The 27,446-nt window shown below is 47.6% G+C and overlaps 1 protein-coding gene across 1 annotated transcript; it reads right to left on the bottom strand.

Annotated features, from left to right (window-relative positions):
• Window positions 1–379: 379 nt before the first annotated feature.
• Window positions 380–27,394, bottom strand: LOC136014601 (TOG array regulator of axonemal microtubules protein 2-like). Its single transcript, XM_065679437.1, has 19 exons — window positions 27,168–27,394; window positions 26,422–26,857; window positions 20,829–20,963; window positions 20,021–20,306; window positions 19,324–19,559; window positions 17,617–17,789; window positions 16,342–16,388; window positions 13,814–13,954; window positions 13,262–13,449; window positions 12,204–12,354; window positions 9,069–9,210; window positions 8,561–8,666; window positions 6,523–6,758; window positions 5,566–5,724; window positions 4,120–4,237; window positions 3,381–3,484; window positions 2,431–2,683; window positions 1,111–1,327; window positions 380–486 (listed from the first exon to the last, which is right to left on the bottom strand). The coding sequence occupies exons 1-19, from the start codon at window positions 27,392–27,394 to the stop codon at window positions 380–382; spliced, it is 3,462 nt and encodes a 1,153-aa protein (XP_065535509.1).
• Between the last annotated feature and the right edge of the window lie 52 nt (window positions 27,395–27,446).

Here is a 27,446-nt window from a genome sequence, read left to right as displayed (position 1 = left end):
GAGGAGCCTGCAAACACCAGGCAGCCCTTCTCCTGTATGTCATCTGCTATGCACAGACACCCTGTTTGGGTGGAGTGACAGAAGAGGCACTGCTTGTTCCCAATTTTCATTGCATGCCCTGGGATGAGAGGCTTGCAGCTGTTAAGCACTTCAAAGTTCAACAGCATGATTGTACCAAGACTCTAATTTCCATGCAGAGGCAACCCTTGCTGCAATCAATAGGAGAGAAGCTGGCTGAAGAGCCAGACAGCAGCACAGAGGGCTGAGGCAGTAAGTGGCTAATTGATTGGGGGAGCACACATCTTGGCGTGGTAAGCACACCATGCCAGACTGCACCAGAGCTCAGCCCTGGAGTTACTGCCGTCTCCTGGCACCAGTGTTACAGTTGAGACTGTAACACAGGTTCACGTAATTCTCTGCCAGGCTTCATGCCACCACCAACATGATGCTGGAGAACAGGCACGATGGGTTTACGAGTGGGGAGCCCTAATAAGACACAAATATAGATTATGCATGAGAACAGCGAGGTACATATAACTTCTGCAAAGAGATGGGGGGGTACCACCATACTGCACTGGCAGCAGAAATGACATTACTTTGTTGCTCATGATCCATCTCCTTGGCCTGGATAGGTGGGAGGTGTAATGGAGCTATGAAAACCCCTCTCAGATCTCTTGCCACCACCAACATGATGCTGGAGAACAGGTGAGATGGGTTCACGAGGGAGTGGGGAGGCACTTGGTCACTGGGAGGCAGTGGTGCCCAACAGGGCTCGCTATCCCAGGAGTAAGCTCCCGAGATGTCCACATACCTGGCTCCCGGTGGGCTCAAGCAATCCCCCAAGAAGCATTCAGATGAGACAACTAATGTCCTCTCTTTTGAATTTAAAATCAGACATATGATCCAGGTGATAAGCAGCGCCCATTCAGCTGCACACCTCCACATGATACAACAGACTGGGACAGACAGAATGCAGGCAGTTACTTCCTAAACCTCTTGCAGCAGATGGATATTTTCACAGACAACAGCTATCAACAGATTCAGTGTTCACTTGACTCTGAGACGCAGAAGCCACGGCTGAGGAGAGGTCATGCCACAGGTCAACCCTACCTAGCTGAGAAATGAAGGCTTCCAGCGCTTTTACAGCTGCAGCATAGATCACTGGGTGCTTTGAGTTCAGGTTCTCAGTCACTGCTTCTGCCAGAGACACCAGCACTGGGTGTAAGGCATCTCTGAGCATGGATGTCATCCAAGCCAACGCCTCCAGTGCCTGCTGCTTCACTTTCTTGTTGCCGTCCTGAATCCTCAGGACATAAAAATCAAAAACCTGTTAAGAAAACAAACAACATGAGAGCTGGATTAAAATGTCTTTGTTTCAAGAAGGGATGTGGGAACAAGCACCCAGCAATGTAGAAGATGAATGGAATCCTTTCTGTCTGCTCAGTGCTTGCTAGCACAATTTCACTCCTTTCCTGTACTCACTGTAGTGGTTGCACAACCCCACGCTGCTTAAAAAGATTTCCGTATTTTATGAAGAGGATTGGGTGGGGACAGGATAGATCATGTGCTGTTTACCTACTATAAATCTTTAAATTAATCCCATCTTAATAATGCAAAATAGTATTTTTGGTATAGAGGTATGAAATCATGATGCCTCTTTTTTCATAGAGCGCTCTCAAGTACTGAGGGTAGTTCTGATTTTGCCAGAACTGGGACTGGAGGACATCCAAGTTTTGTTTGATCTCAGAACCTGCATCTGGAGAAGTGCAAGGCTCTGTTGACCTCTCCAGGACCCAGACCATTTGCCTAGCTAACAGGCAGACTTCTGAAGTTTACTGTGCTGTGCAGTACTCCTTAGAGCAGGTCCCCTTGACAGCCATGTTAACAGGCACCATCTTCTGGAAAAGCGAAAAAAAGCAGCTGCTGGCAGGAGAAGGAAGAGAGGATCTGCCTCTAACTGTCTTCCTCCTCTTTCCAAAGAGAACAGAGGATCCCCAAAAAGGGTGAGAAGAGGAAAGGGATGAGGGTGGAAACAAAGAGGGCAGAGTTGTGTCTGCGCAAGACAAGATAAAGTTGACAGGAGCAACCCAGCCTTATATTTCTTTCTCCAGCCCAACCCATTTTCCTTCTACAGAGTAAGTGCCAAGCTTTCAGGGGCTGGATTTTCTTTATTTCAACCCGAATGACAGGAGGACATAGATGAAGCTACAACAACAGTAAATTCTCTCATCATCCCATGAACAGCACCAAGAGGCACCTGCCAGAGAACTACATCTGGATGGAAATTATTTGCCCTGAAGCCTGGAGCTGAATTAAATTATGCTATCCCAAGCAACCGGCACGCAGTGCCAAACACACTGAGTTAACTTTAATGGTGCAGGCTTGGGAAGGGAGCTAACGGGAAAGGAGCAATCGAGGTGCCCCGCATACCTGGACACTGACAGTGGTGATGAACCAGGGGCTGCTTTTGCAGTGATCTCGGAGGAGCTGCACTCCCTCCAGTCGGGACTGAAAGTCCTCAGCTGTCAGGAGCCTGTAAAGCTTCATGAACTCTTCAGTTTCCTCCACAGCCTGAACTGACGGGTGATGGACTCTCTGACAGGGTAAGCTGGGCACACCAGAGCCAGACCTCAAACTGCGAAACAGAAACAAGATAAGACCTTTTCCTGTTAATATCTGCAGTTAATTGTGAGGAAAACATCTCAAGGACACTTCCTAATGATGTGATTTTGGCTACATCCTGATCTGAATCTGAAAAGCAACTTGGATCTCATGGCTATCATTACAGGAGATAATCTGCAAGTAACATTATCGCAAGTGCTTATTCAGGGAAACCGAGGTACAGAGGCTGGGATTCTTCTCATTATCTTCAGATGTCTTCGAGGTATTCATCTAGCATCCCTTTGTGGGGAAAAATAGGCACTACTTCCAAGTCTGAATGCCTCATCTTATTGGAGGTGTCATATTATACGGAAACTATTACCCTGGAGAAGCTGATCCCTACAGCTGGTGTGGGAATTGGGATAAATAGCTCAGACGCATCTGAAAAGATGAATCCTATGCAGAGAGACTGAGGCATATCAGAAAGGATCCAGAGGACCCTGCTGGCACGAGGAGACAGCAAGCACCAAATAAGAATGCCCTGATTGAAATTACTCGTCCCATGTGAGCGTCTCTTCTTCTCTCTCCATTTCTGTGGAAAACCCTCCAGAAAAGTTTCTTCAGCCTAATGCAGAAGTGGGCATTTTTCATCACACCACATTTGTGGGGCAAGGAAACAATCTCTGGCACTGCTGGTCTCCACCCAAAAGATGTTACTAAGGCAGAGGCATGTAAAGCCTGTGATGTGCTTTGTCAGATACAACAGACGTGCTCGGTACCCTGCATCAGAAGGCAAGTTGTTCTGGGACATCTTCTGGCCGCTCTTCATGGACACCTGGGATTCCTTGGCAGATGCAGCTTCGCGTTTAAGTTCTTCTATGCCCTACACGTGAATATAAAGGAACATTCATTTTGGACTCTCTGGAAGTTGGCCTACTGTGCTGGGAGTTGTTCTGGTTCACACTCACTCTCCCTGTTCCTGCACAAGGGCACATTCTTAAAAGGTAAACGGAGAGGAATGAAAACAAACAGAAGGGGATGACTTTCCTCCGGATGCTGAATTCACAAAGCTTCTTCAACTCCACAGTACGGCACAGCAGGGCAGTATTCCCAGAACACAGACAATACACGTACGAATTACGATTGTCTTGTACATCTTTCGTATATCTGGTAATGTTCTTGGCACTACTCCTGCCTTCTAAAGTTGCAAATACTACTATTCACACTTCCTTGCTTTACTGGGAGAAGAGTATTTATGCTAGAAGGTAAAACCATTTTCCCCTGCTTCCCTCTCCTGTTTGTGTCTCGCATACAAAATACACTCTCTCTCTTTCTAACAACACCAGTTCCTTCACTGCCCGCACATAAACAGGCCTCGGATCAACAGTTCATTCCCAGAAGCAAAATGATTCAGCAGAAGAAGAAGGAGATAAGGAAAGACTAGGCAGCTTTAATCTCACAAGAACAGTCTCAGTACCTGCATAAAGGAGACATTTCTCCTTTCTGCCAAATACTTACTTTCTGCCTTATTTTTGCCATAACATCTCTCAAGTCATGTGAGGGAACAGACTGTTTCAAGTACTTCTCAAATTTTTGATGACTCATCAGCATACTCAGCATCTTCTGTCCGTAACACCTAACACAGCAAGGAGAGAATGGAATACAGACTATTACTGTCTTTTCTCTCTTGTGGATAAATAAAGGAAAAGTGCTATGAAAATCGCTTGATATTTTAAGCTGAATGCCAGATGTTCTTAGGAATTAACGTACTCATCTAAGTACAGGTTTGGCGACGTTTCGATTTGGTTTTGCTACAGCTGGAAACCACAGTTACCTCCAAGAGGAAATCTGGAGGTAGTTCAGCCACAGACAGTGACATTCTACAATGACTGGGAAGAAAGAGTTGTGACTGTCACAGGCAACTAAATTTGCAGAAGAGTGTCCTGGCTTCAGCTCCAATTGTTATTTTTCTTCTTCTTAGTAGCTGGTACAGTGCTGTGTGTTCAGCTTTTGTTTGAGAACAATGCTGGTAACACACCAATGCTTTTTGTTGTTGCTAAGTTATGCTTACCCTGATCAAGCAATTTTCAGTCTGTCATGCTCAGCCAGTGAGGAGAGGCACAAGAAGCCAGGAGGAAGCAGAGACAGGATACCTGACCCAAACTACCCAAAGGGGTATTCCATACCACAGCACGTCATACCCAGTATATAAACTGGGGGGAGTCACCCGCAAAGCCAGATCCCTGCTCGGGTCAGGCTGGCTACCTGTCTGTGGGTGGCGAGCAATTGTATTGGGCATCACTGCTGTTTATTGTTTTCTTTTCCTTTTCGCCTTTCAGTTTCATAGTCTCTCCCCTTCTTATTTCCCTTATCATTATTATTATAGGTGGCAGTAGCAGTAGTATTGTATTATACCTTAGTTATTGGACAGTTCTTATGTCAACCTGTGGGAGTTACATTCTTTTGAATCTTCTCCACAATCCCCCAGGAGTGGGTGGGGGAAAGAAGAAAGGGAAGAGAGGGAGGGGCTGCATGGTTCTGAGTTACTGCCTGGGCTTAAACCACAACAAAGAGGTTTACAAACACTGAATACCCTGCCTACAGACAGCTGGGATTTTTCTAGGACAGCCTTAACTTTATCAGAAATAAATGTTTGGGATGCTTCACTGATGAACAGTGGCCAACGCTTCAGCTTTGCATTGCATACCTAAACCCAAACAAAATTGTTTGACCCACTAATCTGAGCTCAGCTGATTGCAATAAAGAATCACTCAAGTCACAGGAATTCCTCAGTGGTCCTTCTTGCAGGACAACCTCATCTTACCCAGTACACTCATTTATCCAGACAACATTACCCACACTGCGAAGCAACTTAGCATTTGCTTTACCTTCCACTATGTTGTGATTTTATCATTTAGGATCACAGAGTTTTCATGTTTAAGAAGGTAAAATGAAGATCATCACCTTGTGTCCGGATGACAATCCTGAGCAAGCTTCACCACCGCACGAACAAGCGCCACAGTACTGTAATATTTGCCAGACAGGAGCTTCTGGGCTCCAATTTGCTCCATTGTGGCCAGTAGGTGTTCAGCCGCACACCTCCGCACCAGGACATTGCAGTGCCTGGAAACAAGAGAAGAAACACTAGGGCAGAGGGAAAAGGAGGGCCAAAAGCACAGGTCTCAACCATAGCGTGCTCTCTGTCATTGCTGGGAGAGGGAGGCATGTGTTCCCGCTGCAGTGTTGGGACACCTGAGGAAGATTCTGACCTCAGATAAACACAATGTTGGCACTGTACTGAGGCACTACCTGCAAGGAAGAGGAGGAATTCAATCTCCCTGGCCTAGCTGATACTCAATTTCTATAGACAAACTAACTCTGAGAAAGAGGGAAATAAAGACAATTCATGCTGGCTCATCAGAGGGCTCCCACTGCACATACAAAGCTGCAGCACGATTGAGGCTGATTCCACGTGTTTATCTCCAAATCTTCAGACCTTTGGGAAGAAACAAATGAGGGCGAAACTCCTGTTGAGCATGGAGCTGCAGAATATGCAGCAATGCAACCAGGTTGCTTCTTGAGACTTGGCAAGAGGTACCTCGCATGCTTCGCCCTTTTCAAAAGCCAAGGAAAGCGCAGCAGTTGTTTTAGCCAGGCTGTCCTTTCTAGAGCGTGCCTATTCAAAACTCTCAGGAACAGCACTGGTATTCTAAGGCTGCCTAACTTGCTGCAACAAATAGGCTGTAGAAGGACAGAAGCAGATGACAAGGAAGGGAGCAAGCCTTGTCAGAAAGTCTAGTCACTCAGTCATCAGCAGATGCAGGAGAAAGGACCCTTGCCTCCCATCATCACTCTTCTGCCTCCCATCCCTTCCCCCTACCCACACAATTTAAGCTGAAGCAGATCACTAAAACGACATACTGGATTCCACTAGCCATGAGAGCAGTCATTGCTCGTGCAGGAGTCACGCTCCCCACTATGGTCCCCAGGCACCGACTGGCTGCTTTCTGAATTGACACGCTGCAGTTCCTCAACCTCTGGAGTAAGATCTGAATAACCTCATCCACAAAAGGGTCCATATGCTTCTTCATGGTCCTGAAGAGCTCTTCAAGAGTGTTGAGTGCGAGGAGAGAAACCTTCAAGCGAAGGTTATTCACCTGTGGAAGTCATAAGGGGAGATATAAGAATCACCTTGTAAAGAAAATCAGTTCCCACAGACAAGCATCGCAGGACACAAGATTTCTCACTGTGTCCAGATGCAACATAAAAGCACAGTAAGAGCAGAAGACCACAAGCACAGAAACACACTCTGAGAACAACTTCTTCAGTGGCCTGATGTCTGCTTCTACAGTAAAATGTTAATGAGACTGCAGGCCTGAAACATATTGTTTCACCTAAGACAAAGTGTGCTCCTTAGCTCCTACTGTACCCTGCTTTGATTTTAGGCCATTTACTGAAAACAAAACAAAAAAGAAAATTAAGGAAAGAGCTGCTTTTAAACTATAAAGGCAAAATCATAACAATAAGGCAGAGGAACAATACTACTTTCCTCCGGTCCAAAAGTGCAACACTGGCAGTTTGAGCACTCAACCAGGAAACAGGAAGCACAAGCTCTCAAGTCTACAGTCTAATTCGCAGCAGGATCTAGTCTATCTGCAGCTCTGTCACCTCAGGAGAACCCACTCTGCTGGACTCAAGGCACGCAAGGATCTCAGAGATCACATGCAACTACAGCTGCCACTGGTGGGGTATTACAGTATTCAGTGCTGCCCTGGAGTGATCCCTGCTGCCAAAAGCCTCTCCCCCACAAAGGTAAGGAAGATGCATGTCACGGTCATGTGCTTCACTTGAAAGATACCATGAAGCACAGACCAGTGGTTCTTTCTGCCAGACTTAGTTGTGCCTGCTAACAGAAAGGAACAGCAAAAGCACTAAAAGTGAAAAAACAATCTAAGACTGAAGCGAAATGAAAGCTGAAAGATGTCTGTGCACAAGAGTTTATGGAACAAGAGAGGAGGTAATTTCCTCAGAAAGAAAAAAATGATACAAAACTCAGATAAGTGAAGCAGAAAGGGCTGCTGCAGCTAACCCTGATCTCAGAGTAGCAGAATCTAAGTCCTGTACCTCTAAACAGAAAAGTTTAAGGATTTAAAGAGAGAATGGAGTCTTCAACAGAAGGGCCATTCAAGCCTCCAACATCATGAAATACTGTGTAGAAGAACTGATTTTCATGGACATGAGCTAAGCCTTACTGCCTTCTGCAAACAAGGGAAAATGGAATTCATTTGGCAATCGTGTAGTAAGAGGAGAAGCAGCTGGTTCAGGCCACAGACAAGTGCCAAATTGGAAATACAGCCACAGATGTTATTCAGGAGTTCTGGTTCACACCTCTCTGATGAGAGATGAGAGGGTGAAGCTGTGCGCCACTGCCAAGCAAACCCCTCACCCATAGGCTGCACTGCAAAATTCCACTGGTGCACAGAGGCAACAGCTCAATGGAAAGGGCAAATTACCAAAAAGCACACAGAAGGTAAGGAGGAGAAGACATCATCAAGAAACACTGGAAACAAGACACCTACAGGCAATCCTCAAGGAGGCTAAGGAGAAGGATGAAGTGGGAGGAGGCTGGGAAGCAAAAGCTGCAGTGTTTAATTACAGCTTGGGCAGACACTTGGGCCCTGGCAAATCACTTGATGAGTGTCTCAGTTTCTGCTTTTGTGCACTTCCCTAGAAAGACACCAAGCTCAAAGAGGACAAAGACAGATGTTCTACCTACCAGTGAATACAGCTGTGTGGACAGACAGGTCTTACGGACAGGTCACACAGCTGTGAGAAAAATGAGGCCTAAAACTCGGAGTGAAGGCAGACACTGAGCACACACGCAGATGGACAAGCTCGTATGTACTCTACGCCCCATGGAGGACGCACGTGGGACACAGTTAAGACACAATGTTCTTACCTCTTTGGTGACTGCCAAGGAAACACCATGAAGTCTACTAAGAAGGACTTCTGAGTGGCAGATAGCCAAGCGTCTGACACTGAAGAGCCCCTTGGTCTTTTCCTTCCTGAAAGGCAATTTCACAAAAAAGATTGATTTTTCGCACCACTAAAGACCTAAGCTGCATCCTCTGCAAATACCAGGGTACCAGGTCAAACAAAGGCAGGTGCTTCTCAAACAGCAATTAATTAAATCATGCAACACACTGTGACACAACGCTGTCATCTATGCAATCTGTGTCATCTATGAACTCATGACCACTTCCATTCTGCTTCCGACTTCAGCTAGCAAATCATCTTCTGCCACAACTTCCTCTTCCCTGAACATTACGCTTCCAGCTACATGGAGCAGAAGGCAACACTAGGAAACACCATAGATGGACTGTGGCTGTAGCACTGCTGTGGACCAAGGCAAAGAAAAGGCTGCTTCTCACTGAGAAGAAGGAAGCCTGAACATGGGGCTTTCTTACCAGTCATCACTGCTGAGCCATGTGAGTGTGTCGAGCAGACCCTGCTGTGCGTCAGGGAAGGGTCTGGCTTCCTGGTCACCTCGATGCTCTGACTTCTCTTCACACTCTACAGAGTCCAGAGCAGTGGCTGGCAGTGGGGTTGCTGTAAGAGAGAGAAAGGGTTGGACACCAGCACTGCATACTCCACCACCAAGCACTCTGCAACCCCAGCTCTCAGCCAAGAAAATCACTGGGCTGCAGACTGGCATTGGCCCAGAGACTTCCCTGCTGTCTGGCTCGTTGCTTGCCCCAGCACCCAGCCCTCCAAGCACCCACAGCTGGGCACCCACTCCTTGTGTAAACCTGAACACGGCACACACAGAGCCAGCTCCCCTGTCCATACAGGTGCCACACCCAGCTCACAGATTCAGAGCACCACAGAGCTCGTGGTCACTGGGAGGCAGTGGTGCCCAGCAGGGCTTGCTATCCCAGAAGTTAGCTCCCAAGATGTCTACACACCTCGTGTAGCACCTCCATGTTTCCCAGAGCACTGGGGACAGAGGCACCCAGTGACTTTCTGGGGAAACACCTCCAGCTGCCCCCAGTGAGCACCAAGCCCCAACCACCGAGTCCTGCTGGGCTCGGTCAAGTCCCCAAGGAGCAACTACTAGGGAACAGTGATACCTGACCTTCTAAACCCCACAGTGCCCATCTTTCCATTTACTTCAAATATCCTAGACAGCAGACAGCTGAGTGCACATACATTTTAGCGTACTCGTGGGAAAGCAGCAGTTTATCTGTACTGCTATTTTCCAAGAATTATGAATACTGAATCTCTTTCAGAGGTACCTGCTGGCTGTATTTCAAAGATCCTGAGATGACATTTATCCATCATCAAATGTACTTGTTTGCAAACTGTGCAATGCATAAGCTTTCTCTTGTGGAAAAATGCAATTTTTGGTCTATACAGCTACGGCCCAGTTAGAATTAAAATTGGCTAGGGATATGAAAGGTAACAGGAAGGGATTCTATAGGTACGTAGTGAATGAAAGACAGACTAGGGACAATGTAGGCCCTCCCCAGAAGCTATCAGAACTGGATACCCTGGATTTGGAGGAGGCTGAGGTTCTCAATGCCTTCTTTGCCTCAGTCTTCACTGGCAAATGCTCCGACCACACCGCCAAAGACTTGCAAGGCAGATGCAGGGACTGTGAGAATCAAGACCTTAGGCCCACAGTAGGACAGGACATGGTTCAAGACCATCTTAAGAACCTGAACTTGCACAAGCCCATGGCAGCTGATGAAGTCCATCCACGGGTCCTGAAGGATCTGTAAGCCACTGCCCATCGTATTTGAAAAGTCATGGCAGTCAGGTGAAGTTCCCAATGACTGGAAAAAGGGAAATATAACCCCCATTTTGAAGAAGGGGAAAATAGATGACCCAGGGAGCTACAGACCAGTCAGTCTCACCACTGTGCCTGGCAAAATTTGGGGCGGATTCTCCTGGAAGGCATGCTAAGGCACAGGAAAAACAACAAGGTGCTTGGTGACAGCCAGCATGGCTTCACTGAGGGGAAATCCTGCCTGACCAATTTGGTGGCCTTCTATGATGGGGCTACGGAACTGATGGACAGGGGTAGAGCAGTTGATGCCATCTACCTGGGCCTGTGCAAAGCGTTTGACACTGTCCCACATGACATCCTTGTCTCTAAATTGAAAAGACATCAATGTGATAGATGGACCACGCAGTCGATAAAGAACTGGCTGGATGGCCGCATGCAAAGAGTTGTGGTCAATGGCTCAATGTCCAGCTGGAAACCAGTAGTGAGTGGTGTCCCTCAGGGATCGGTGTTGGGAGAGGTCTTGTTCAACATCTTTGTCAGTGACATGGACAGTGGGATTGAGTGCACCCTCAGCACGTTTGCAGATGACACCAAGCTTTGTGGTTCGGCTGATACGCTGGAGGGAAGGAATGCCATCGAGAGGGGCCTCGACTGTAGTGACAGGACAAGGGGTAATGGTTTAAGATTTAAACAGGGGAAATTTAGATTGGATATAAAGAGGAAGGTCTTTACTGTACGGGTGGTAAGGCACTGGAATGGGTTGCCCAGGGAAGCTGTGAATGCTCCACCCCTGGCGGTGTTCAAGGCCAGGTTGGACAGAGCCTTGGGTGACACGCTTTAGTGTAATGTGTCCATGTCCATAGCAGGGGGGTCAGAACTAGATGATCTTAAGGTCCTTTCCAACCCTAACTATTCTATGATTCTATGATTCTATTCTATAAATACACAACACGTAAGAAGACTCAGATGACAAATGCATTTGTAATGGAACCCATTGGCCATCAAAAGCACCATAGGTCAACAGTTTCATGCCTTGCACTCAAAAGCTCATTTTCTAAAGCGTAGATGAAAATAACTGTCTAAGAATGCTAAGTGTTGCACAGAATCTAAATGAACAGCTATGGACTCCATGGGATTTTTATGCTCCTGTGCCTGTTCTACAAACTATGGAGGAACTGTAAAATCGAAACTATTCAGAGGAGGCTTGATGTGGATGTCACTGATGGCACTGTCATGGACAACAGTGATGTCATTCTACGAGCATGTAGAATATTCCGTAGTGAATATAGAGTATCCATGATCAATGTGAACTCAGATGAACTTTCCAGAAAAACTCCTAAGCACTGGCCAAGGGCTGCAGCATGGCTCTGCAATGCAAGCTCCTCACCAGACAGTGGTATAAGCAGGATAATCTGTCCTACAACGAGACAGACCTTTCAGTTTTATTCAGAAGTAGCTGAATTTTGTTTCTTCCAGGTTGCACCTTGGTTGAAAAGCATTCTTTTGGACTCACGCATTCCCTTTTCCTTGTGGCTACTTTCAGTTAGATAGTCTGAAGCCAGTGTAGGCTGCAAGACAGAATTATCTACTCTGAAAGACTTCACACGCAAAGGATGGAAGGTGCTATTCAGTGACTCAGTGTGGCCCATGGGCAAGGCATTTCATGCCTCTCTTTTCGTCTGGAAACCGGAAAGACATCCTATGTCCTCAGATGCAGGCCAACAGCATTCCAGTGCATTTCACAGGCAATTGCAACACTATGCAAATAACAAGCAAGTGAACCAAAAGGCCCACAGCTGTAGTAAGCACTTACTTTCTTCAGCTGCATCCCCAGGGTCAATACCCTGTGCCAGGAGCTGCAATGACTTTTCTCTTTCTTTCTTCCTCTCTCTACACAGAAGCTCCTTCACTCTCATTTGCTGCCAGTTGATCTTCTGAACTGACATGGACAAGGTAACATCGATCTAGTTGCAAGGGAAATATATCACAGAGCATAAGAGAGATACATAAACCATACAGAACACCTCATCACAAACATAGTTGTAGAGTGTCACAGTCTTTAATGCAGCCGCATAGACATCCCAAGAACTTCAGAATAATTCCCCCTTCAATCACTTAGACATGCAATCACACCCAGAGATGTATAACCCTTCACTGCCATAACCTTCCACTTGCTCAAGCCCTGCTTGAACCAAGACAGTCACAGGAGTGCTTGCAGGTGTGCAGGTGTCCAGGTGTACCAGTGCGCAGGAGCTTAGTTCCTACAGGCCAGGATGGGGGAATAAAAACATGGCTGCAATAAACAGCCATGAGAGGTAATTTGCTGTTTCTTAACATGCACACGGCCAGTGACTGCAGCTGCTTCTTATTTCTTGCTTCTGAAGGACTCAGCTGCTCTCCAAGAATAAGTCCCAAAAAGGGAGTCATGTGAAAACAAGTGGGGGAGACACTGGTCATAGTGAATTGAAAAATTCAGAATGAGGGCAGCAAGAGAGGGAACAAAGGCAAAGCAGCCTCTCCCATTTTACTTTACAGACTTGCTTACACTCACATTGTAATCATTGTTTCTGTGCTGCCAAGCATGCATTTTGCACATGTTCACTGATGTGTAACTTGCTCTGCTGTGCAGATCAGCTCTAAATTGGCCTTCACACATTAAAAAGGCTTCTTGCACAACCTTAGCGTTATCTCCCAAACGGTGACTTCTGCACCAGGGAAACCACTCAAGCAATTGCTCTGCAGCTCTCAGATGTAGTCCCAAGAGAAACCACACCCCAAGAGGGAAAGATTATGATATTCAGTGACAGTTTGGGCTACACACTCAACAGCCACTGAAAAGGAAGCCTGCTCATTCCTGCCCTTAGCCCTTACCCTTCCATTGCTGTCCTTTGAGTTGTCACCACTCTGAAGGCGAGGGCTCGTGAGATGATCCATCCTCTTGGTCTGGATAGGAGGGAGATGTAACGGGGCCACAGGTTCATATAATTTTCTGTCAGGCTTCATGCCACCACCAACATGATGCTGGAGAACAGGCACGATGGGTTCACGAGTGTGGAGCCCTAATAAGACACAAATATAGATTATGCATGAGAACAGCGAGGTACATATAACTTCTGCAAAGAGATGGGGGGGTACCACCATACTGCACCGGCAGGAGAAATGGCATTACTTTGCTGCTCATGATCCATCCCCTTGGCCTGGATAGGTGGGAGACGTAATGGAGCTACCGGCTTATGAAAACCTCTCTCAGATCTCTTGCCACCACCAACATGATGCTGGAGAACTAGCAAGATGTGTTCACAAGTGCAGAGCCCTAATAAGACACAAATATAGATTATGCATGAGAACAACGAGGTACATATAACTTCTGCAAAGAGATGGGGGGGTACCACCATACTGCACTGGCAGCAGAAATGACATTACTTTGTTGCTCATGATCCATCCCCTTGGCCTGGATAGGTGGGAGGCGTAATGGAGCTACTGGCTCATGAAAACCTCTCTCAGATCTCATGCCACCACCAACATGACGCTGGAGAACAGGCAAGATGGGTTCACGAGGGAGCCCTGGAAAGACACACGTATAGATTGTGTATGAGAAAAACAAGGTACGTGTAAACTCTTCAAAAAGATGGGAGGTACTGTCGTATTGCACTGGCAGCAGAAACAGCAGTACTCTCTTGCCCACTAGACTCAAAACCACTGTGTGATGAAGGCTTCAGCCCTTGGCTTCTGGTGAGCAACTGTGTTTGATAGAGAAGAGCAGAGAGATGGAGACTGCCCTTCCCAAAAAGATTTTTATCTGTTCCTATCCATTTTGATTTCAGTAATCTTCCTCCTTTTCCCAGTTATTAAAGAACTCCTGGGTTTTAATAGCTGTATGCCTTTGTAAGGTAGGAATCAATATTTCCTCCTCTTTGCAAGAATATTTTAGAGGGCAAGTATAGAAAATTTTCAGATTAATGGAATGTTACCAAAACCAGAACTGTGTTATCGAAGCTACAGAATTAATTTTCCCCAAGCAGTTCCATTCTAAATTGTAGCAGCTTCGGCCACTTTTTGGGCAGCCTGACTAGAGTGTGATGTTCATAACGGGAATGAGCACAGTGAAACTCATTCTGAAATGCTCTCTAACAGAGCTGTTAAAACTCAAGAGAATTACTCATTCCTTACATGGCTTCACAGATGATAAAATCATGTGATAGCCAAGCAGTGAAAGAGGAGTAACTTTCTTACATTGGGAGGTTTTTTACCCTGAGAAATGGGCAGGTCAATAATAAATGAGAGAGTTTAACAATATAGTTCATTTCAAGGCCAGAATGTATGCACCAAAAATGTCAGCTTACCTACCCACCATCATAGAATCATAGAACAGTTAGGGTTGGAAAGAACCTTAAGATCATCTAGTCCCAACCCCCATGCCATGGACAGGGACACCTCACACTAAACCATCCCACCCAAGGCTCTGTCCAACCTGGCCTTGAACACCGCCAGGGATGGAGCATTCACAACTTCCCTGGGCAACCACTCCAGTGCCTCACCAAGCTTACAATAAAGAACTGCCTCCTTATATCCAATCGAAACTTCCCCTGTGTAAGTTTTAACCTGTTACCCCTTGTCCTGTCACTACAGTCCCTAATGAAGAGTCCCTCCCCAGCATCCCTATAGGCCCCCTTCAGATACTGGAAGGCTGTTAGGAGGTTTCCACGCAGCCTTCTCTTCTCCAGGCTCAACAGCCCCAACTTTCTCAGCCTATCTTCATACGGGAGGTGCTCCAGTCCCCTGATCATCCTCGTGGCCTCCCCTGGACTTTTTCCCAACAGTTCCATGTCCTCTATCCGTTGAAGACACCAGAACTGCACACAATACTCCAACTGAGGTCTCCCTAGTTGCATTCAGATATTCTAGCTGCATATCAACAATAAAGGAGTCATTCCTTTATTATGGGGCATGCCTATTATGTGGCAGAACTAACACTGAACTGAGGGACCAGTGGGTATTAGCCCCTTTTCTACATCAGCAAAATTATTTGCTAAATTCTCATCTCTCCTATCATAACAAACCCATAGATGGCAAAGGGACAGCAACGGTGTCACTGAGGATTTCAGCTTAAAACTACTGGCTGACACCAGCTGCACCAGACACTGCATTCTGTCTTGCAGAACTCCTACTGCTAATGATAATGCAAGGCAGGGAGCGTGGAGAGGCCAGTTGGCATGTCCTACCGCAGGTGCAGTTTGCAATATTGACATATGCGGACAGAGTAGGGGAAGAGATCTGTAATCAATAAACCTAGCACGTGTGGTTTGAGGTAAATAACTTGCACAAAGGAAACCTCACTTCATTACTCAGCATTCAATTTAGGTTTGTGCTGTCAGAGAAGAGAGAGTTCTGATCCTGTATAGGCTGGATCCTTTTTAAGTGTCTTCCTCAGTAAATGGAATAGTCACAAGGACTTCCTGTCACACAGTTTCACTATTTCTCCCCATGCAAAAATAGGCAATGTTCATGAATGTACTTCAGATCTCTAAGGGTTTGGTTCAGAAACTGCTGCAAGGGAAGCTTTTTCTCCTTCAAGTGTAGGAGGAAGGACTGGGAACATTTCTCATTTCATGCAAAATGCCTCATTTTTCTCTAATCTTTGTGCCATTAAAGAGCGTGCAGGGAGATGAAAGGTATGAGCACGAGGTAGAGGAACGTTTTCTTCTCCTGCCGTGCTTTTCCAGGGCCTCAAGGTACCCCTCCAGCTCCTACCATTCACAACTCAATGCTGCAGTCATTTTCACTGGATCACCAGAGCACATTTCCCAGTGACTGGGCTCTGGGGAAGCTGTCTGAGCACATCAGGGAATGGAAAAGAGTTACAGGATGGTTTTCAAATGAACTTCCACAGTGCCACCCACGTGGGTCAGGATTCCTGTTGTCATCTTACGACAGTCATGCCCATTACCTACCTAGAGGTTTAAGGATCTTCTCTTCACCTCTGCTGCCTGATCTTAGCCTTAAGAAAATGGAAGATAAAAAAATATATGAGGAGGCAGAAAGAAACATGGGGGGTAGCATTAAGGGAGGCAAGCTTTCTAAGTGTCGTCATTCTGACAAAGTAGGGAATGCAGACCATAAAACCAACAATATACAAAGCTGACTAACTGCCATTAAACTTTCTGTTGCTGAAGTCACACAGAGCTCATCGAGCTCCAGCTGAAACACAGGAGTCACTCTTCACTTTGGGCCTTAACTGTCCAACTTCTGCTCTCTCTCCGTTTGGAGCTCAGTGCCTCTTTCTAGTTCACGCATCCTTTCTGAACAAGCAAGAGGTGTTAAGCTAGTCATAAGTCTGTACTCGGGGCAACTACCTCTATACAGCTGCAGAAGCCTAACTTTGCCTGGTCATGCCTTAAACTGATGGAAGCGTCTTGTTACACATGGTAATACCACTGCTGTCTCCTGGGAATACTATTACACCTCCCTGCTCTTTCAAGAAGAAAAACGGGGTTTCCAACTCAACTCGTAGGCAAGTGTACTCAGACTGCACTTCAAAAGCTGTGCGGAAGCTTTTAAATTGAAACTATATTCCTATGACTCCTTATTTATTGTTATAACAAGGATAAAGCTGACAAGTACATTTCCTGAGGCATATCCAAGCAAGTATCTTTCCACCAGTTACAGCCCTATACCTGTTCTCTAGCACCTTGTCCACTTTGATCTTAAAACCATATTTAAGTATGAAACCTCTACAGGATTATACACCTCTAAGCCAAGATTTAGCTGGGCTCTCATTTCACAGTGAAGGCCCAGACACAGAGGAAGTGACAACAGACATTTGCAGAAGCAGCATCTGACTCTGCAGACAGATATACAATAATCAATATTTGCCCTGGCATATTCCTGCAGGTACAGAAATTGGCAAAGATGACACACAAACCCAGATGCTGTATTCAGAGCCATGCAATACAGTTCCCAAATGTCATCACAAAGATTACCGAATGAATCAGAGTCCAGCAGAGGACCTGATTTTAAGGTCCTCTTAAGTCCTGCCTCTTCCTCCTCCCCTGCTCTCAGAGTGTATGATGTTGGTTTGGACTTTGTGCTGGGTCATCATAGATATGTGAAATGGTGAACACACAGAAGTTTGCATAAGTATGTTGGAGATCTGACTGGAAAACAACCTCATGAGACAAGAAGTATGAGGTGAATGGCGCATCGGAGAAGCAGGCACCTTGGCTTACCTTCTCTGCAGAGACTTCTGAAAAACCAGGTGCTGAGAGCTTGGGAGAAACACTGCAGGGCTGTGAGGAGCCTCATCCGAAGGTCTTGCTGACTTTGCGATAGGGGGAATCAAAGGCATTCCCAGTGACATCTTCTCATTCCCACCACTGCAACACCTGGTTCGCTGGGAAGCCTGGAGATAGGAGAACACGGTGCTCAGCACGAGCATCCAGCCTTCCCCACTCATGCCACAACAAGTGGCTTAGCCATGCTCTTATCTAGGACTTGTCAGGAAAAGAAAAGTCAAACCGATGGAGCAGCTTGGCCTACAATGGGCAACAGGAAGCGAAGTAGTGAAGGAGAGACTGTGTCCCACACTGTTGCCAGCTATCTCTCCTCACTCACCTCTCTGACAGTGGCTGCATTCCCACCTGGCATCCACCTGCTTAGCATAAGGATGTTCTGAGTGCCGCTGGCTCCATCAGCCTTTTATATTGTATGGGAATGGCTCTAGATCACTATCCTCTCAGTGTCCCTAAAGTGCCGACCAGCCAGCGCTGAACTCCAGCCCCATGCCCACAGCCATTTTGCACACTGCCAACACGTGCTTTTCTCAATCCCATAATTTTTTCTGCGTTTGCCCTTCCTACAGTTCCCCCCCAGCCTTTCGGCCCAGATGCTTCCATGCTCTCTGGATGCTCAGTGCTATCCAGCTCCCACAAAAGTCATCATCTCAGGCTCACTGTCATTTATTAAGTTCAGCAGATCTCCCTAGCCTCCCCAGGCCATGGCTAGGAAGGGAAATGAAGCGAGCCAGGGCAGATGCACACCCTTCCTCAGTATACATCTCTTCTCGGCACAGCTAAAAAGCCAAATCAGGACCTGCTCAAACTCCAGTGAAGCCAACAGAGTTAATGTCAGGGATACATTTGGCTCTGGATCTGCAAGCCTGAAATCAACTACTCTAGCCTTTTACTGGTTATCCTGTGTACACAAGCTGTTACTTGTCTGCATTCTCCTGCCCACCACAGCAAAACCAAAACAACTGCAGCTTCTGTGCCTCCTGCAAAGGCAGTCGAGGGGATGGGGTCTGGACTCTATTCCCCATAGCCAGAATCACCAGTTCCCATCGCTCACCCCTGGGCACACCCACGGCAGAGGCTGAAGCTGTGCAGAAGTCACGCAACTCTACAAATCGTACTAGAAAGAAGTGGGCAGAAGGACATGGCTGTACAACTCAAAAGCTGAGACAATCTAGACTCGAGTCTGCAGGACTGCCTGCTCCAGCAAACATCTTTTCCCATCTAACCTTGACAAAGCTGATTTGAAAAACCTCCAAGACACTGGTGTGTTGGCAGCAGTCACCACAGTGACACAGATGGTTCACAGCTATGTGTATTTTGCTAACTGGACGAGAATATGATTGACCCCATTAGACACATTCAGTTGCTCCAATGGGTTGATGGTGTTTTCTCACTCAAAGCACAGCAGGAGCCGCTAGAGAGCACAGCAATGATTTAAAGACCTCTTGCATTGATACACACTGAGGACATGAAGTCTACAGTCGGCACACTGCAAAGACAGCCTGAAGCTCAATGTCCATTTGAGCTCTTCCCTGGCTCAGCTGCTTCCCTGGGCACGCACCACAGAGTAAGAAAATCTCAGAGCTCTGCCTACAGAAAATAAACTGAAGGTGTGTGACACATGATTTGGCTTGCTGCCCTTACTTTATAGGCTTTTGGCACTGACAACACCTCCTTTTTCTTTCCATCACTGTCATCACCGTCTGCTCCTGCTCTCCACTGCTTCTGCTCTCCATTCCTCGTCCTCCTGGGCTCTGAGGAAGGAAGGCGCTTCTGGATGGGAGGCACAGGCTTGGAGGCTAGCAGGAGCCTCTGGGAAGGTGACCTGGAAACTACTGACTTCAGGGTTCCCTCTTTAGGGTCACTGCAGTCAGTCAGGCCTGCAAAGCAAAGACACAAAGCATAACAGAATCAGCACTGCAAAGCTAAAGCAGCACCTGAAGCTAGCTATTTCATTGGACAGATCTCTTGGAAACTGCATAGGGAACCTTGCCCGTGCTGACAGTCACTTGAAGCAGGCCAGTGGACAATGCTTACCCACTTCCACAGAGCCACCAGAGGAACACCAGTGTCCTTTGGGCTCCCATCAGACAACAGGGAGCTCAGGGGCCTTTCCTTACCCAGGAGAAGTCACCTGCACATACACCCCCCTGCTCTTCTCCCTGCCCCACAGGTGTAGCCCCCTGCCACAACAGGAGGGCTATGCAAGGGACTGAGAGCAGGGCAGGTTATTGCAGAGGGGTACCTGCAGGGACAGCTCTTCACTGGGAATGTGCCCTGCCTCTCTAGGCTGAGAAAAGACCCTTCTTCCCACAAGAGATCCAGCAGGCTCCTGCCTTACCTCTCTGTGAGCCTAACAGACCCTCAGACATCCTCCCTGTTTGCAGGTTCTTCTCGATCCAAATGGTTTCCAGAGCAGTGCTCCTCGCCTTATTGTCTTGGGGATCCTGGCTCAAGGCTCGCTGAGAAAGCTGGGAGAGATCATCTTCACCCGCAGTGTTGACATCACGCCCATCAGCCTTGCTGATGCAGCCATCCAGGGGAGAGACATCTCTTGGCTCTGGAGATTCCCCAGCTTCATCCCCATGCCATGAACTCATCTGCTTCTTCATCTGGGGTGTTAGTATCTACTGAAAAGAAGCTGTAGATCAGGTAAAAGGGAAGAAGTGACCTCAGACCTTTACAACAAAACGATCCAGTGAGAGAGGCATTCAAGGGGAGTTTTCTAATCATTCAGAAGATCGGTTTGTTCTTATTTTTCATAAAACTAGCACCAGTTTGATTCTTCTGAACAGCCCTGAGCTAGCAAGCCAGGAGAGAGAACACACCACTGGTATGATGCAAAGAAAGATCCCCATTTCAGGACCTGGCCTCTGTGAAGACTGGCTGGCAGTACTACTGATGGCTACTGCTCATACAGGAGAAAGCAAAATGAACGTATCATAAGACAGATGTTCTGCACACCACTGGTGAGGGGCAGGATCATCTGCAGCTCTCTGTGAGCCACCTACTCTGACCCTCAGCCAGCACATAAGGACTGACCTCCAAGGACTATTTCTTCCTGAGCAGGCTTTTGGGAATATGGTTGGGACATTTTTACTCATTTGGCTGATACCAGCATCACACAGTCAACCCTTTTCCATACCCACCTTCTTCTTCAGTAGTTCAGCTGCTGCCACACATGGCAAGTCCAAGTCAATGCTTCTGCCTTGCACAGCTGTGTATCTGCGTTTGAATTTGGGAACGCTCTCACAGTAGATATCAGCTGGGGCATGGTACTTAGCCTTAAAATAAGGCTAGTACCAATGACTCAAATCCACTGCATTAGACCTGGAGAACAGGCACTCCTTCTCCATGAAGCGCTAACTCAGCACTAGTCACGTGCAAGGGTGATTGGGCTCTGCAAGGTCTCTTTGACCTCACACTGCTCTGCATTGTGAGGCGCTCACATTCCAGAACTCTGACACCTCAGTTCTACACATTCGCGTATGTTCCACTAGCTGCCCATCCACTAGTGCAGGATTCCTTTCCTCCCAAATGGTGGCAACCCACAATGGTCTCTAGAATTTGACAGTATCTAGTAAGCACATGAGTTTCAAAGCTAGTATCCAAGTCCTTCATTTATGTAATTCCCACTCAAGTTTGGGTTGGGTCTTGTTCGGGGTTTATGTGTCTTCAGAACAAAGGAATTAATAGGACACAAACAATCACCAGGAGTTAGAACTAAAAGAAGGTCTGCATTCTGCACTAGATACGCTAAATATTCAGTGGGATTATCTGATTAGTGTATCTGTAAGGATGCAGATTGTCATTCCAAACATTCTCCTGTGTTCTGCTTTGCTGTTACAGGGGTTTATTCCCTGCTTTCTTTACTGCAGAGACACTCCAAGCCAACAATAAACATGGCTTGCCTCAAAAGATTTCTGATCTTGGCTGTTCCTGAAAATGCAAAATTATTCACAGCATGTTTCCCTGCCCCTTATTGTGGCCAACGTCTTTCCCATTAACCAGTCTCTAAGGCTGGGCTCTCACTTGTACAGCATGGAGAAAAGCTGCTGCACTTGCCAGTATCTCCAGGGTCTCCTGATCAGTGTTTTAAATGCAGCTTTTGTACATGCTCTGCCTCCCTGAGCCGAGCAGCATTCCTAGGTCCCAGCACTGCTGCTGCGGGCAAGCATCCTCCAGGCAGAGGCTGCAGGAACAGGACTGCAACAAGCCCTGCCTGAAGGAGTCTCCAGTTTGCTGCAGCCCTTCACCTGCTGCAAATCAATTTGTGTTGCCAGGGGGCGGGGGCGACAGATTCTTTGCAGATGAGGATCTACTCCATGTGCTGCTGACTGCTGGGCCTGATTCACCTGCCAGTGGGGTCCCCTGCAGTATCAGGAGTCTACATAGAACTATAACACTGCTAGTACAAGAGACAGCCACTGATCCCTGGCATTGCCGTGCCCACAGGGCTCCTGCATACGAGACTGCTCAAGTCAGCTGCTGTTAGAACAACATAAAAACATATTTAAGCCACGCATTTTCCACATTCTGTCAAAATCCTGGCCATAAAGTCCAAATGCTGGAGGAAAACTGTTGTCGGCATAAAAGGGGAAGCACAACTCCACCCCAGCAGCTGCTCTTTCCATGGCTCTATGGGCATGGCACCACAGGCAAGTCTCTCAACACGACCACTGCTGCTGGACCCAGCACAGCATGGTGGGAGTTGTGGCCACTGCCTCATCGTTTCACACAGTTGATAACAAAGATCTATAAAGTCACACTGGACCTGCCCCAAGAACATCCTTAAAAACAGGGGGTACAACAGTTTGCTCTTTTTTAGTACAAGCGTACCTGGATTTCAGGGCCCGCACTGGACTAGCGATACCGGACAGTGGTGTCTAATCATTCTCTCTCCATTCTTGCACCAATCTGCAAGAGGTTTTTCCATAGAAAAATGTCGATGTCATAACACATGCATGAGTAATTTTGAGCTACGACTCAAACCACAAGGCACATATTTCCAGATATGCCACCTTTTGGGAAAGGAAAGAAAAAAGCAGTTGAAACAGCCGCCACTGTAGCTAACGTGTCTGCATTTGTAGCGCTGCTGCACATCTACAGCACTTGCAGCACCTCAGAAAGCCTGAGGCTACAGCATAACCCAAATTAAGCTGGATTATTTGCCACATTCACATGAGCGAAAGCACATCCCATGGGAGTACTGGAGCTGTAGACAGTGCTGCCGAAGTATGTTCCCTGGCCAGTGTTCTCCTTCTGGTAGGGCCCTGCACACTGTTCCACACATCTTTCATAAAGGCACAAACCAACTCCCTGTGTACCCTCTAATGAAACCAGTTTAATTGTCCAAGCTATGACTCTTGTATCTATTCCATTAAACTCCCTGTACAGTTCTTAGAGTTGTACGAGCCTTGAAATAGAACAGCTGCCACTGCTCAGAATTTTTTTCCTGGTCTTTACAGCATTTAAGCACCTCGGTCTTGTTCAGGGACCAACTCCACCATTCAAGCACCATGGAAATATTTAAACCCTCCGTTCACCTCACCTACAAAGTGTCACTTAATTCTGCAGGCATTCAAATCCCCCAAGTGTCCACGGGCTGATTCCTTCTGAAACAACAGGGGCTTTCTGACCTACTGCTCAGAGCCTACGCTGCGGCACCCAGAAGACACAACGCAGGACCTTCAGTCAAGGTGGACCAACAGCAGGGGTTTAGGAATATGAAATGCTTTTCCTGCAGAGCTGAGGAACCACGAGCGCTTTGGCCCGGAGCTCAGGAACCACGAGCGCTTTGCCTCAGGACTGAGGAACCACGAGCGCTTTGCCCCAGGGATGAGGAACCTGGAGCTCTTTGCCCAAGGCTCAGGAACCACCAAGCACTTTGCTTCAGGACTGAGGAACCATGAGGCCTTGACCTCGGCCTGAGGAACCATGAATGCTTTTGCCCCAGGGCTCAGGAACCACGAGCTCTTTGCCTCAGAGCTGAGGAATCATGAGCACTTTGTCTGAGGGCTGAGGAACCACAGGCGCTTTACCCCAGGGCTGAGGAACCACAAGCGCTTTACCCCAGGGCTGAGGAACCTCGAGCTCTTTGGCCCGGAGCTCAGGAACCACGAGCGTTTTGCCTCAGGGCTGAGGAACCTCGAGCTCTTTCACTCCAGTGGGTGCCTTTGGAAGATCCAGGGATGTGCAGCAGAGCAGACGGCTGCAGCTCTTCTGTGCGCAGTTTCTAGCAGTGATCAGCGTGGCATTAATCCACATTAGAAAAAAGTCATCTAGAAGAAGCAAAGATTGGCAAAGCAAATTAGAATTTATGGCACTGGGGGCAGAGGTGAGGGCTGACAACTCCTGGAAGCACCAACTAAGCTCCAAAATTGTAATCAGGTTCCTTTACAAAGCAGCAGCAAGCACAGGTTTCAATGCCTTACAAGGGGGAGTGTTCAGTGGAATTACCTTAGTTAGACTGTGATTTATTTAAAGATAGAGGGAAAACCCCTTCTTGTAAACATGAAAATATTTCACTGGAAATGAGCAGACTAAAAAGGAACTGTCGCTTGGAAACTCCTTTTACTTAAAGGTATAGTCGTACCAGAGTTCGTATTTTTCTAGGACAGCCTTCCCTTCACCCTATTAGTTTCCTTCACTAGATGCACCTCTTTTCCAAATCTTTAATTGTATCTACAAACTCTGTTTCAGCTGTGCACCTTGCTTTGAGGAGCCCAAACACACAGCAAGGCTTCCAAGCCTGTGGCTCTCTGGGAGGACCCAAGCTCCTTCCAACCTACAACTCCTGGAAGCTGAAACAGTGGACACAAATCCCTGTGTTCCTACATTCCTTGAGTTCACACCACAAGATCTTTCACATTACAGAAATCACAGCACTATCCACCAAAAGCTTCACTGTCAACCTATTCCCAGAAACTCAGGTTCAGCTGAGAGCAAAAAAACACTTCCTTGACCTGATTATTCGAACTTCCAGCTTCAGGCAGCTAACTGAGCCATCAGTTCCTGTACCAGGCAGACTGTGTGATATTGTTTCTGTCTGACTCACTTGTACACCACCTCTTCAGGAAGTGTCACAAGTGGTCTCACCTGGTTCGCACTGGGAAGATTTTTAATACTTTCCTTGATGTGGACATGAAAAAGATTTTGTTCGTGCAGCTTCCCACAGCAACAGCTGCCATGGCCCTCCACTGGGCCAACAGCTGAATATAAAGAATGAGTTTACCATCTGTGAGAGGGCAGGACAAATGCACTAGCCCGCTCCTTCTGAAGCATGCCCCCAGGTACCAAAACGCTCTTGACTGTTTTATTTCAGGGACTTTGGGAGGTCACCAAAATGACCAACAGACAACTGCTCTCCAGTGATGATGGACGCAGAGTCCTTCCATTCACAGATGCAGACATTAAGGGGGTCCTAATCTTTGGTGTGCAGTAACAAATAAGGGAAGAACCTAGAGACAGTGCCCTACTCTCCAAGCCCCCTTGGAATTTAAAGAAAATACTTTTTTCTCAGGAACAAAATACACCATTCATTACTTAAGATATTGCTAAATAACTTTGAATGCTCATTACTGAGCCAAGATATTTTCCCGGCGCAGAGGCCCAGGCTCTCTTCTAAGCAGGATTCTCTTCATGGTCTCGATTGTGCAAGGGGTTGGTATCAGGTGGATTGGGAGAAAATGTCCAAAAAGAGACTGGTTTAGGGAGCACCTTATCACCAAGCAGCTCCCTGGCATGCAAAACACGCTAATACAGTACCAAGCCCTCGTCTGATCCCAAGACAGCATAAACTACAAGCTGGCTATCAAGCTATATGCCATCTCCATAATTCTCATGTGCAGTTTTCGTATGTCTGTGTGCCGACATTCCCACTCATCAGGAATTTTCTAGGAACTATCTGTGCATTCCAAATCTTTCCTTCTTTTCTCCCCCTCCACATCTCTCTCCTCCTCTGTCTCCTGTCTCCAACAGCATGTTTTGTTACCTGCTTCTTGAGGTCACTGAGGCAGTTATTTTGGGACAAAGATGTCATTAGCAAGACTAATTTAAAGGGTAAACCTAAAGGAGTGTTGGAGTTTGGGGCTTTGGATTTCTGGTGTGTTCTTTTTAAACCAATGAAATCACTTCCCATAGCATGTAGGAAGGCCAATAGCAAAACATCCACGCTCCAAGTCCTCACACAGCAGAACCTTTAACAGGCAGAAGGGCACATTCCACACTGACAGCTCTTACTCCCCTACCAAACTTCTGAGAATCAGATGAAAAACTGAAATATTTAGTGAGAGGCAACAAGAATCTCTTGCACCAAGCCCTGGTCTAGTATAAAGTCCCTTTGCAAGCAGAACTATAAAAGAGGCAAGAATGGGAGCCATAGCGTCTTACGGCACAAAGCATTTGGCAGCAATAGGATTATGCCGTCCACAACGACACAGCTCACAGGTTGCTCTTCCCGGCTAACGCTTTACCCCACGGCTGAGGAACCTCGAGCTCTTTGGCCGGAGCTCAGGAACCACGAGCGCTTTGCCTCAGGACTGAGGAACCACGAGCGCTTTGCCCAAGGCTCAGGAACCACAAGCACTTTGCTTCTGGACTGAGGAACCATGAGGCCTGGACCTCGGCCTGAGGAACCATGAATGCTTTTGCCCCAGGGCTCAGGAACCACGAGCTCTTTGCCTCAGAGCTGAGGAATCATGAGCACTTTGTCTGAGGGCTGAGGAACCACAGGCGCTTTACCCCAGGGCTGAGGAACCAGGAGCGCTTTGCCTCAGGGCTGAGGAACCTCGAGCGCTTTGCCCCAGGGAGGGGGAACCACAAAGGCTCTGCCTCACGGCTCAGGAACCGCGAGCGCTCTGCCTCAGGGCTGAGGGAGCAGCACGAGCGCTTTCCCTCAGGGCAGAGGTGCGGCGGCCCAGGTGCTGCCGGCGGCTGAGCGTCCTGTGACGGCTTTTCCAGCGGCCAGGGTGCCGCGGAGCTGACGGGGCAGCGAGCGGCTCTGCGAAGACCCCGGCACCGCCCGTGGCTGCGAGCCCCACTGCTCCATCCCTCCCCCGGAGCACGCTTCGAAGGCTGCGGGCGGGGGGACGGCCCTTTCCCTCTGCGGAAGGCGGGTGAAATGGCGGCCGGAAGCAGCGTCTGAGGGAGCGGCGGGTGCCCGCCTTCCTCCAGCTGCCTGTCTCCAAACCCAAAACCGCACAGAAATCCCCACCGAACAAACAGAGCTGTGCGGAGGGGGACTTGAGCACCTGGCTCCAACGCGCCTCCACACCGGGAGTATCCTCATTACACACACTCCACGACCCAGCTGCATCTCCCCCACAGCAGCTCCCTTCAGGTGCGTTCTTTACTTCTCTGCTCCACCTCTCACAGCAGCACCACGAGGCAGCATCGACACTGTGTACACACACCCCCACACCTTATCTGACTCTATATTACTATTTCTGTATAACTACATAATCTTTAAGCTCCTTTCCAAACCAAACCATTCTATGATGATGCTCCCACTGTTCCCTTCATCGAGACAGCTGGCAGGCTGCCTATCAACTCTCTTAATCCTGGCAGCTTTTTGGTTTGGCATGTTTGGTCCCCTTTCTTTTTTCCCGTCTTTAGACTTCAGAAGTTGCTCGTCATCTGCTAGGAATTGTTGGGGGGCTGGTGTGACACCCTCTGGCCATCTCTGGTATTGCTTCTCATCGCATTCAAAATGCATTCACTCCTAACACCTAGAAATAAGGCCACCACCGAGTGAAAAACAGCAAACA

This window comes from Lathamus discolor, chromosome 5 (assembly GCF_037157495.1).
Source record: "Lathamus discolor isolate bLatDis1 chromosome 5, bLatDis1.hap1, whole genome shotgun sequence".
NCBI classification, from domain to species: Eukaryota; Metazoa; Chordata; class Aves; order Psittaciformes; family Psittacidae; genus Lathamus; species Lathamus discolor.
This window is presented reverse-complemented; position numbering and strand designations above follow the sequence as displayed.

Coding starts and splice junctions, on each gene's coding strand:
- LOC136014601 (XM_065679437.1), bottom strand. CDS start 27,394: ATGCATTTTGAATGCGATGAGAAGCAATACCAGAGATGGCCAGAGGGT. Junction 5,725..6,522: donor CTCATGGCTAGTGGAATCCA/GTATGTCGTTTT, acceptor TCTTGTTTCCAG/GCACTGCAATGTCCTGGTGC. Junction 3,485..4,119: donor TGGCAAAAATAAGGCAGAAA/GTAAGTATTTGG, acceptor ATTCACGTGTAG/GGCATAGAAGAACTTAAACG.